This window comes from Crinia signifera, chromosome 3 (genome assembly GCF_055691185.1).
Source record: "Crinia signifera chromosome 3, ASM5569118v1, whole genome shotgun sequence".
Lineage (NCBI taxonomy): Eukaryota > Metazoa > Chordata > Amphibia > Anura > Myobatrachidae > Crinia > Crinia signifera.
This window is the reverse complement of record NC_139219.1, coordinates 109,645,535-109,658,806: the sequence shown is the minus strand read 5'-3', so window position 1 is coordinate 109,658,806 and position 13,272 is coordinate 109,645,535. Positions and strand designations below refer to the sequence as shown.

At 42.5% G+C, this 13,272-nt stretch overlaps 1 protein-coding gene across 7 annotated transcripts in view; it reads right to left on the bottom strand.

The window, feature by feature from the left end:
* FAM120B (family with sequence similarity 120 member B) overlaps positions 1 to 11,092 on the bottom strand; it is a 224,095-nt gene extending 213,003 nt beyond the window's left edge. For 5 of the 7 annotated variants that reach the window (XR_014471647.1, XM_083176370.1, XM_083176373.1 and 2 more), the window contains exons 1-2: positions 10,943 to 11,092; positions 4,797 to 5,852 (exon numbers count right to left, since the gene is read on the bottom strand). Coding sequence is in view for 6 of the 7 variants with exons in the window: in XM_083176370.1 (XP_083032496.1) it covers positions 4,797 to 5,816 (1,020 nt within the window). In the remaining variant the exon portion in view is untranslated. Of the gene's footprint in view, positions 1 to 4,796; positions 5,853 to 9,846; positions 9,978 to 10,822 lie in introns of those variants that run through there. The other 2 variants (XM_083176371.1, XM_083176372.1) reach the window with 2 other exon arrangements.
* Positions 11,093 to 13,272: the final 2,180 nt, after the last annotated feature.

Below are 13,272 nucleotides of genomic sequence, written 5' to 3'. Positions count from 1 at the left end.
CTGCAATGAGTGAATCTTGTCCAAAGGGAGAAAAACCCTGTTTTGTACTGTGTCTAGGATAAGGCCTAAGAAGACTAGTCTCTGAGATGGGATCAACTGCGACTTCTTGAAGTTTAGGAGGAAATTTACTAAAGGAAATTTGTAAAAAATGGGTGTATTTGTATCCAGAAATACACTTATTTCTGACATTTACTATCCCAAAAATACGGCAATTCGTATTGATAACACATCAATACGAATACGAATTGCCGTATTTTCAGGATAGTAAAAGTCAAAACTATGTGTATTTCTGGATACAAATACACCTATTTTTTTTACAAAATTCCTTTAGTAAATTTCCCCCTTAATATCCAGCCGTGCTGGACTAGGAACTGACAAGTGTGGAAAGCATCCCTTCGGAGCTGTTCCACCGAAGAGGCCTTCAGTAACCGATCTTCCAGATAAGGGATCACTGTGATGCCCTGCCGCCTGAGTGCCTCTACCATGCAGGCCATAATCTTCGTGAACACATGGGGCGCCGAAGACAGGCCAAAGGGAAGGCCCTGAAACTGAAAATGTAGACCCTGGACTGCAAATCTCAGGTATTGTTGATCCTGTTCCCAAATAGGGAAGTGCAGGTAAGCGTCCTTTATGTCAAGTGAAATTAGGAATTCCAATGGCTCCAGACTTGCAATTACGGACCGAATCGACGCCATCTTGAATTTTTGATACAGAATGTAATTGTTGAGGAGTTTCAGGTTTAGAATTGGGCATAGAGATCCGTCTTGTTTCGGAACCACGAACAAGTTTGAATAAAACCCCAGACCTCGTTGTTCCCGTGGAACCTGAATAATTACTCTGGATTGGAGGAGGGTATGAATTGCCTTCTGAATCCCCTCTCTAATGAGGGAGTCCTGTCGTGAAGAACCGCCTGGGTGGTGGCATGGCAAACTCCAAAGCGTACCCTCGCATCACGATATTCCGCGCCCAATTGTCCTTGCAAGTCTGAAGCCATTGATCCCGAAAATCTTTAAATTGATATAATTTGTGATTGTAATGCTACAATGAGATACTATATGCAAGCTCGAATGCTAGCAATGTCTATACACTGCAAAAAGTTCACACCTGTCACAAAGACAACAGGTGAAACATAATGAATGCTGTGTGCTGATAGGTGAAATCTGCTTTTTTAAAACGAGGACTGCAACACCCTTCCCCATCTTCTGAGGAAACCGTCAGTATACCTGTACGGAGAAACGCGTCAATAGGGGTTCCACAAATGCCCAAATATCTGCCTGTCCATTTGTCTGCTGACCTATTCATCTTCCCAGCCCCAATACCCAGCCTGGAGACATAGGGACGTTTGAGTGAACTGGGTGTCCGGCGGGAACCATCTCCCTCACACGAAGCGCTGATTATAACAGCTCACAACGAGACCAGTGTGAAGCCTGTAATCGCTTGTTCACTTACAGAGAACCAACCGGACTACGTCACCTGTCAACGCAGTCAGAGGTCGAGAGGTACTCACATCTTGTGGAGGTTGCTCCCGGCGTTGACTCACAACAACATAGTCACGCCGGTAGTAGCGACTGACCACCTACATACACGCGACGGAGATTGCTCCCGGCGCTGGCTCTCATTCCAACAGAGCTACGCCGGTGGTAGCAACCAAGACGCTGTGCCTGCTTCCAATCCTTCTCTACCTTCCTCCTGCCTGACCAAGTGACCATTTTCCCCACCTGCCCATACCATTGATCTCCATCCTGTGGCTCAACTGGGTGCCTAACTGGGACATTTGCACATATTACAACTGCTGCCACAATCCAATTATAATATTTGGAAACAAATACAAGTCAGTTGGCCAACTTGATCTCTGAATACAAAATTGTTACCTGCCGAGAGTCCCCACGTTGTAACCAAATTACACACAACTCAAGTGGGTACGAACATTGGGGGTATACACTTAATGCTTATGTGATATATCGTGACAGGTATGATATTTGGCAATATTAGTATTGTATTGTAATATTATTATTATATATTTTTTATTGTTCAATTTTTAATTGTGCTTTTATTTTTAATAAATTGTTATAGACATTCACAGTGCGCTCTCAGTTATATTGTGTTTTTTTTTTTCAGATTGATCCCGAAAAGCCTGTAGACGACCGCCCACCCTGGGGTTTTCCAGGTGGGCTGGAAGCCCGTCATGGCAAGGGCTTGTCAGCTGTCCTCGCGGCGGAGGACAAGGTAAAGGAGGACATGGTTCTACCTCTGCCAGACGCAGAGGTGCCTCTGGTTTTTCCCCGAAACCTAGGAGGAGCCTCGAAAGGACCGAAAGGATGGCCCCGAGAAAACCCTCTTCTGTGGGGGAGGTGCTGAGGGCAAAAAGGTTGACTTTCCCCCCGTAGCCTGGGTGATAAGTTTCTCCAGTTCCTGACCGAACAAAAAAATCACACGCGAAAGGCAAGGCCTCCACTGCCTTTTTTTATCTCGGCCTGCCAAGACCTGAGCCATAAAATACGTCTAGCCGAAATGGAGGAGGCTGAGATTCTTCTGGACTGCTGTTCCAATTGTCTGGATAACAACATTCACCAGACCGACCAGGATGATAATATAAACTCGTCAGCATTTACATATCCCATCTCAGCTTTAATTGATCTAAACAAGTATCCCGGCGATACACCATATAATCCCCTTGGACTCTATGTCTAGGAATTTAACATGTATAGTGTGATATTTTATATATAATTTTGGTACTTATGTAATATCTGGACTCCCGTTTTTCTTATGAGACCGCGTCCACTCGCTGCGCTCACCACGCTTCGGGCACGGTGGCTCGCTGCGCTCGCCACACTATATAAAATCAACTCCATGCATAGTTGGATAGTAGGGGTATGAAAAAATGGGGTGCATTTAACATGGGAGTCCAGATAATACATAAGTACCATCATTTTATATGTATTATTCTTATTAAAATTGTTATACTTTTTTGAGAAACGTCTGGTACAATTTATTGGTACAGCCAGCGCAGGCACTACCCTATTCAAGGAGTGTCTTCCTAGACAGCATTGAACAGGGTTTCTTGGCAGAATGAGCAAGACTTCACATGCAGTCCGGCTCGTTCGGCCGAGAACAGTCGGGAAGTGACACGCTCCCGGCCACAACTCATCTCTTCCCGGCCACGCCCCCTTCTTGCCCCACTGCAGGCAGGACATTGAATCTCGCCTGCAATTTCTCTGTCAAGCAGACTGCTCGACAGCCGTGACCCCAGATTGAATACCCTCCTATATCTCTCAACAAATAGGGCAGCGTGTTATTGTGACACACACACTGCCTGATAAGTCATAACTGTGTGGTCAATCACTGCTGGCTCCTGCAGATCAACAGTACACAGAGCACGATGTGCCAATACAGCTCGTATTTTAGATTGATATATTGGCACAGCCGATGCAGTGTGTTGTACAGCCGATACAATAGGTTTGTGAACGACAGTGTTCACAGACATATTGCTGGTACACACAGGCTGATGGACCATCAATATATTGCCCAGTGTGTATGCAGCATAACAATCCAGGTTTTAGTGATATCCATATTTGAGCACAGGTGACAATTAGTACCTCATTTATTTGGATTTTACTATCTGTGCTGAAGCCGGGACATTACTAAAACCTGCAACGTTATCGTGCCTTGAGGACCAAGGTTGAAAATGCCTTCCATAACCCTTAGCATTTTAATTAATGCTTTAAAGGGGTTCAAGTGCTGCACATCTTTTCCACACTTAATTTTCTTTCATCTGAAAATATGTTGAACCAACTATCTGCCAATGCAGAATGTCAAAAGTTATCATGTTTAACATACGGTGTGTCAGTGGCATTTAACCCAGTAGAGTAGCTAATCTATTCTGAAATGTAGGATCCAGGTTATACGTTTTTAAAACTTATAAAGCACTGTTCCCACATCTGTAATACCTGATTGAAGTTACTACATTTAGTTTTGAAGAAGAACATGTTGCTATTTCAAATGCTTCTTTAAACATAGCCATTAGAAAATGGGAAGAATTTGCAATTTTATAATTTGCACAACTGTAAAGCGTGCATTAGAAGTACTGATATATGCAGTATATCACAAACAAAATGAAAGCACAAGGGGGGATACAATTGTTTTTATAATGACACTCACTAATGGGCACCAAATAAAACACTTAAATTATTATGTGCAAGCTTGTCATGCCCACTTTACACAGCTAAACAAGTCTAAAGTCATGGATAGGACAACCATAATGCCATTTGTACTATTTGCACATTTCTACTAACCATCTCAGGAGGCTGGAAGAATAGTCCCACCTACAGCAATTGAGTGTGCTCGGAGTAGCAATGGAGTTGCTTAGTGGATGCCTATTAGTTAAAGCCATGATAAAAAAAAATTGTATTCCCCCATCAAATGTACATGAACTAAACATGATTTCACTAAATCTTCATTACCTCCCAGGACTACTCTTCCTATTTCACCATAAAGCCCCTGGTCTGTTTTTCCCGAAGCTCTGGGGCAAAAGCAGTCTGATTCTGATTGGTCCTCATACCTAAACACCCAGTGGCAAACTGAAAAGTTAAACAACTCAGTGGTAGTGGAGCTTGTAATATTCTCATAGATGCTATTTTCCTTTATTAGATGTTGACAATTTAGAATTAGAACATTGATATATCACTATTTTTATCACCAAACACCTTTTGTTGTTTAATTTAGTTGTGCAGATCAGAAAAACTAAATACACTGAAAGCAACTACTAGTGCAAAGTAATAACATATTAAACAAAATACCTGAACAATCTCTTGATCTTGGCAGACACTGGTTGCTACCTCTTTAGTGCGTGTATCACATGGCTGTGAACTTGAACAAATCCAAGGAGAACTTTGCTGTGGCAGAACATAGGATTCTATTCCCTTTTGCAGCAATGCCATATCAAATCTTGGGTGCAACATCTTCTCTACCTCTTTAAGGCCATGTGGTAGAAGTTGTATACTAGAAATAAAAGTAGCCACAGCCCTAATGATATTGGCCCTTTTATTATGTGTATTACTGCTAGGAGGATATGATGCCATGCATTTTCTATGAAAGCTTTCCATTACATTCTCTGGAACAATGTCATTACCAAGAAGACAGGCAAGAAGAGGCAGGTCTGAAAGATTGAGGCCCAGTTCTCCACAAAAGGATTCTCTTGAGTACATTAGAGTGACCAGTTTGTCCAAGCAAAGCTTGTTAATGGAAAAGTATGGGGCAGTGTTGAAGATGAGATAGTCACTATCCTCCCCTAAAATTCCAAGACAATTATGTTTCAGGGCATATGCAGCAACCTCATAATCTCCTTCAACTTGTGAACAAATTATTTCCTGGCCAAGACATTTTAAGGCAAATCGTGTAAAAGTAGATATTCCAGAAGGAATAAAGAACATATTCCGACCAGGCTGCTGCCAATTCGACTTAATAAAGGTGAAAATTTTGAAAACTTCTTTGTTGTTCTGTAACCGCCGTTTAATCCATTCTGCTCTCTTCTTTTCCTCTATAACACCGTCAAAAACAAATACAAGTCGAATACCGGCATTCTTAAAGGCCGTAATGAAGTTCTGTAAACTGTCCAGATATTCCTTCCACTGGCCTCCATGAACCCAAGCGTTTGGTGTGTACCAGGTACGTAGACAGGACATTGCATCAACAACAAGAGTAGGAGAACAACCCGGATAAGACGACATGTGCTTCTGGGCTAGAGTACTTAAGTTGACATTGCTGCAAACATTGAAACACTGATTCTGCACAAAACCCTGTAATCCTTTGATGCCCATTGCTGACAAAAACAACAAACTTTAAAACAAATGAACCTGTGAAGAAGAAAAAAGCAGATTAATATAAATAGACACTTGGAAAACCTAGAAAAAAATATATTGTTCAAAGGGTTAAATATATTTTGAGATAGCTTTTTGTCTTCTTCTATCAATTACAAAAAACATTGGGTCTGATTTGGACTCAGTTGTAGTTTAGCAAAGATTTGTTAAACTACAACTCCCAGAACTAAGCTGTGTGGGGCCCCGCATGCTAGGTACCACATCGTAATGTGGCTTTAAAAGTTAGCAGGCGCATCTATAAAGTGCAAGCATTTCTCTATACAATGAGGTGCTTGTGCATTACCGACTGCCCCCTGGCTGCGCAGCCATATTTCAGGTTCCAGTGGATGCTTGTGTCACGCTGCTGCCATGGCCCTCCCTCCAAGTGGCCAGGATACACCTGTGCTGGTGTCTCTGGACTGCTGGATATACTGCAGTCACAAAAAAACTGCAGTTTAAATGCTTGGCACTGGTGCATGCACAGGTCTCCAGAAATCGCTTAAGTAGCGATTTTTGCAGAGCAGGGCATGGGTCTAAATCAGGGACATTGGGCCTTATTCTAGTTTGCTCTTTCTGACAAAATCCTTCAAAAGCTGTGTACACACGGGGGCGATAGGGGCTGAAATCGCCAGGTGCGCGCTCCCGTTTTCAGCCCCGTTTTAATCGCTGATTACCTCTGCGGGACCGCTGGCAGAGGTTCCCTTTCATCAGCGACCATCTCTGGTCGCTGATGAAAAGGAGAAACTGAGCAATATATTGCTTAGCCATATATTGCTAGTAATATATGGCTGAGCAATATATCTCCCCCGTGTGTATGGGGCTTTAGATGGACAAAACCATGTGCACTGCAGGGGGGTAGATGTAAAATATGCAGAGAGAATTAGCTTTGGGTGGGGTTTTACTTCAAAGTGAGATCTATATTGCAGTGTAAAAATAAAGCAGCCAGTATTTACCCTGCACAGAAACAAAATAACTCCTGTCATTGATTGGCTGGTACTTGATCTATCTTCAAGTTTTGATATGTATGCTGCTAATTGAGAGTGAAACTAAATAGTGGACTAAAGTTTAACTGGAAAAGGTAAATTGGCAGATGCAAAAAAAAAAATCCCTGGCAACAAGAGAGTTAATGTGTAATATTACCCTGTTAAATCTGTGAACATGTTAACAGGTATTACAAAGGGGTTTAGGTAAAAAAGGAGCTGGAATCGAATTGCTCAGGTGATAAAGCCTGAGGCTACCACCTTTTTTTTTTTTTTTTTACCCCTTTTACCTTACCAGGGCTTATTGAATTTTACCCTATGTTTGAAAACATTTTCTTAATTTTGTGCCTTGTTTGCTAAAGAATACAACCACAATCTAGATGGGGGTGACAAGTAGACAATGTGGGGGGTGTAATCAGGAGTGGTATTGCATGTTTATGCAAAAGTTAAAAAATGTAGGTTTTTGGAGAGTCTTGATGGGAAGAGGCAACTATTTCCATAATTGTGAAGGCAAGAGGCGATAGGGAGAGGTTAAGGTCATAGGTGAAACAGATTGTCCAGGTTGCTGTGTATCGGTAAGAGATGTATTAAGTGCAAGCCTTGGTTATGGTAAGCAGTGTGAAGTAAATTTTGGAAAGAAAATGGAGCCAGCGAAGGGTTTTTCCAAGAGGTGCTGTAGATGAGGAACAAGAGAAAAAGATAAACTGGTGCATGAACTGAAGAAAAAGAAGGCAATTCTAGCAAGGATGAAATTGCAGTATTTTGAATAATGTATGAGATTGTTGGTTACATCCAGAGCGACAAAGGTGTAAAAGTTGGCTATTTTGTTTAAAAAAAAAAAGGTGGCAGAACTATGAGGTTGATTGAATGTGTGGGGAGAAACTGATATACAGTAGGAGTCAATGGTAACACCAATGTAACTGGCTTGAGATATAGGGGAGAACATAATGTGGTCAACCATGAGGGTGATGGAGGTAATATTGGAAGACAGAAATAAGCCACATTTGAGCTATTCATATTGCAGCTATACTGAATGAGGAGGTGAGAAGACACATTTTAGTTATACGGATGGGGAGGTGAGGAGAAACAGTGCAGCTACACTAATAAGAAAATGAGGAACATTGTAGCTATACTGATGGGAATATGAGGAGGAACATTGTAGCTATACTGATGGGAATTTGAGGAGGAACATTGTAGCTATACTGATGGGAATATGAGGAGGAACATTGTAGCAATACTGATGGGAATATGAGGACGCATATCTTAGTTATACTAATGGGGAGGTGAGGTGGAACATTGCAGCCATACTGATGGCGAGGAGAGGTGGCACATTGCAGCTATACTGATGGGGAGGTGGAGGCACACTGCAGTTATACTGATGGGGAGGTAGATTGCAGATATATTGATGGGGAGGTGAGGAGAATCATTGCTTATTAGAAACACTAATAGGGAAGTGAAGAGGAACATTGGAGCTATACCGATGGGAAGGTGTAGAGGGACATTGACGCTATACTGATGGGGATGTGGAGAGGGACATTGCAACTATACTGATGGAGTGGTGGAGAGAAACATTGAAGTTATACTGATGGAGATAAATATTGCAGTTATACTGATAAGGAGGTGGAGAGAAACATGGTAGTTATACTGACGGGAAGGTACATTGCAGCTATACTGATGGGGAGATGAGGATGCACATTGCAGCTATATTTATGGAGTGATACGTTGCAGTTATACTATTAGGGAAGTGAGGAGGAACATTGCTACACTGATGGGGAGGTGGAGAGAAACATTGCAGTTATACTGATGGGGAGGTGGAGAGGAACAATGCAGTTATACTGATGGGGAGGTGGAGAGGAACAATGCAGTTATACTGATGGGGAGGTGGAGAGGAACAATGCAGTTATACTGATGGGGAGGTGGAGAGGAACAATGCAGTTATACTGATGGGGAGGTGGAGAGGAACAATGCAGTTATACTGATGGGGAGGTGGAGAGGAACAATGCAGTTATACTGATGGGGAGGTGGAGAGGAACAATGCAGTTATACTGATGGGGAGGTGGAGAGGAACAATGCAGTTATACTGATGGGGAGGTGGAGAGGAACAATGCAGTTATACTGATGGGGAGGTGGAGAGGAACAATGCAGTTATACTGATGGGAAGGTGGAGAGAAACAATGCAGTTATACTGATGGGGAGGTGGAGAGAAACAATGCAGTTATACTGATGGGGAGGTGGAGCGAAACATTGCAGTTAAACTGATGGGAAAGTACATTGCAGCTACCGTATACTGATGGGGAGGTGAGGATGCACATTGCAGCTATACTGATAGAGAAGTGAGGAGGGACATTGCAGCTATACTGCTGGGGAAGTAAGGCCGAACATCACAGCTATACTGATGGGGAAGTGAGGAGGAATACTGCAGCTATACTGATTAAGGGTTTTCAAAAATAGCAGCTGGTATAGCATGCCACATCACACTTTTTTTTAAAATACGTTTTTCTCAAAAAATAAATGATAAAATTGTGTTTCTTGACATATTATATAGCAGGCAAAGCCACTTATTGCTCCCAACAGGGGCAGGTGATGAGACAAACATTCTGTATCAAATCGATGGGGCAAGTCAGAAGGTTAGCATTACATAGCGCTGAGGTCATGGGTTCAATTCCCACAATGGACCTAACTGTGCAGAGTTTTAATATTCTCCCCATGTTTGCTTGGGTTTACTCCAGTTTCCTCCCAAAATCCAAAAATATACTGATAGGTCAATTGGCTTCCAACAAAATTAACCCTAGAATGTGTGTACACGTGGTAGGGATTATAGATTGTAAACTGCACTGGGGCAGGGACTGATGTGAATGCACTATATAAGACACTGTTAATAAATATCCATCCACAAATTAAAAATCAATCTACAAAGGGCCCCACTTAACAAGTCTTAATACCAGCAGTATATGTTGTTAAGTATTTAGGAATACTTCAGGAATATACCGTTTGTATGTATCTTAATTTACCTGTAAAGTCCAGTTATGCCCCTCTCCTGGTAGTCTAAACATGCTTTCGTTTCAGCTAATCTGCACTAGGGATGGCCATCAACACGATCACCATCGCAATAGTGGAAATGACCATCAATGGTACCATACTATGTTATATATGACCATCGATGGTATTAAGTATCGATGGCCATCCTTTTTATTGGACTGACTGGCCCTTGGGCCAATCAGAACCCTGGCTAGAGGCAGGGGTTTACAGTTGTTGGGCTATTATCCATGTCCCGGCCCAAGGAAAAAAAAAAAGAACTATTGTTATTTGGAAACCATCTGTTCTACCCCATTGATGGCAAAACTATTCTACATCAATCATAAACCATTGATGATTATCCCTAAACTGCTCAGGGCTCTCCCCCAGTGGGAGCCCGGCTGCAGTGCCTCAAAGCATACTTGCCTGCCTGACCCTCTCTATGCGGGAGAAAATGCTCTGTTTCTGGACTTCCCTGGTAATGTATGATTGCCATCACCTGTGGGGAACTAGGTAAAGGTGTTTCACCACAGGTGATGGCAATCCTACATTACCAGGGAAGTCCAGGAACCGAGCATTATCTCCCGCATGGAGAGGGTCAGGTAGGCAAGTTTGCCTCAAAGGCTTCACTAAATTCAAAAAAGGCTGCACTGGGTCACCATTGCTGGCAGTGGGGATCTTATTGCTCTTGCCATCTAGCAATACAGTGACAAACAATGGTAATCTTTGTTGAACAATGGAGAGAGTAGTGCTAAAGTGGATATATCTTATTGTTAAATGGTAGCCTATGTGTGGCACCCTAGCAGCTGACCCTTAAGCCCCCTACAATCCCCTCCAGCAGGCCCAGTGTATTAGTAGTAGCCACTCTAGCTTCCCCTTGGCATCCGTGTTCCTATCTCATCAGAAAGTACAACACACACTCCACACTATGGTTTGTAGACTCATAATGAAAGAGAGCCACAAAATACCTACTTTCTGTAGGCCTCAGATCAGCATTAGCCCAGAAAACTACATCTCCCATGGCGCACTGCGTCGCATTCCAATTTACAGCACCATAGCATTTCGCAAGTGCTTTACTTTTACTGCACTCACCTGAGGTTACACGGCGCTTTGTATAGCTCTCTGCCTTCCGCTTCCCGGATGTTCTAATGATGTCACGGGGACATATGCCGAATGCAGAGCAGGGAGAGCACCGTCATAGTACTACGGCTCGAGCTCGAGCCATTGCACACATGCGCGGAAGTAGTGTGGTGACGTATTTTTAGTAGCAGTTTATTGTAAATTATTATACGCATATTCTGACGTATTTTCTTTATATTAAAATTCATGTGTTGAGCAAATAATGGAACATTGACTGATATTTTATTCATTCAAGTATATGTAACGTGAGTGGAAAGGTATAATCGTAACACTGTTTTATTATTTTCCCTTTACTTTTGTTTGTTGTTTTTAGCACATGTAAATACTGTGAAAACGGAATCACTGCTATCTTAATACAATAGATTGCATTGTACAGGGTTGTGCTTAATGCCTTTATCAGTAATTAAAGCATTGGCAACGGGGATGTCACGTTATAATTATTGTATAAAATATTGCAGTGGTTCCCAAACTGTGTGCCGTGGCACCCTGGGGTGCCTCGGAGCACTTGCAGGGGTGCCCTGGGATAGTGGTCCAGGATCAATTCATTTTATTTATGGAAAATCAGTGCTTGTGGTTTCCAATCATAAACTATGTGGACAAACCGAAGTGAATACTGTCCCTCACAACATAACTGGACCTAAGGATCACAAACACAATTTATTTTATATATTTTGAAAGTGCTCAATAAGAAACTTTTGGCCTAGGGGGTGCCACGAAAAAAAATCTGATACTCCAGGGTGCTGTGATTCCAAAAAGTTTGGGAACCCCTGGAATATTGTATACAATATGGCATCTCATCAAATCTCGGTTTTGAAATGAGATGTGATCTAGTACAAACCTTTTGTACTAGATCTCATCTCATCGCAAAACCGCGATATTGTATACAATAATTGTAACGTGTATGGGCACCTTAAAGCTGTGTACACACGGTGCGATTTGGTCGCTGAACAATTTGGGCTTAAAATCACTCAGCAATATATTGCTCAGTGTACTGGCACTATCTCTCAGCAATAAATTGCTCAGTGTACCGTTTTCATCAGCGACTTGCGATTTTGGCTGAAAATTGCAAGCCATTCTGTCTCATTCTAGCTGTGTACACACAGAGCAATATGATCGCTGGCAATATATTGCTCAGCAATCATATTGCTCAGTGTCCCTTTTCATCAGCGACCAGAGGTGGTCGCTGATGAAAATGACACACTGCCGGGAGAAGAGGCAGGGGAAGTCTCTGGTCGGAGGAGCATGCTCCTCCAACCAGCGACCATTAGGGGGCTGAAAAAGGGAGTGTGCACCCTGCGATTTATCGCCAATGCACACTCCAATCGCTGGCAATATGGTCCCACATCAAACATATTGCCAGCAATATTTTCCCCTCGTGTGTACGCACCTTCTGAACATTCACATCAGTCCCTGCCCAAGTGGAGCTTACAATCTATATTCCTTAACACATGTGCACGCACACACAGACATTCTAGGGTTAATTTTGTTGGAAGCCAATTAACCTACCAGTATATTTTTGGAATGTGGGAGGAAACCGGAGTACCCAGAATAAACCCACGCAAGAATATACAAACTCCATACAGTTAGATCCATGGTGGGGATCGAAACCATGACTTTAACGCTGTGAGGTAGTAATGTTAACTATTGTACCATGAATCCAGTCTATTAAAAGACCAATTTTCGGGGCTGTTACCGGCCCCCCAGACTCCCGTTCTTACTCCAGTGGGAAATTTTGGATTACATTTGGGAAACCCCCCTCTAAAAATCCTGCATTTGCCACTGTTAAGATATCACATGCAACCTGCCTACACTCCCAAAGTCCCTTTCATGTTCTTCGATCGGATAGAAAATGTTTGGACACAAAAAATGGTTCCACCCACTTTGTGTGGGCACTTAGGATTCCATTTCTGGCCATTATGGCACTTGTTGTGCACATGCGCGGGATTACATAACACAGTGCAGCATATTGCAGGATGCTGCCTCGTATGGACAGTACAATATATTACAGAGAAAGATTTATACATTTTTATTTATAACATGGAGGAAAACGACTCTAACATTCTCCATCGTACCAGGTAGTACCCCAGACCATCAGGCTAAGGAGGGAATACAACTTCCTAGTCCATGCCACAGTGATTGGTCCTAACAAAGTGGAGATCCCACCAAAGGAAGCAACATAGGAACGGACACTGGACACCATCTATCCAGGTCTCTGGGTGACTATCCTTGTTTATACAACCTATTTTGGTACCAGCTATTTTATTATTGCCATTGAGCTCATC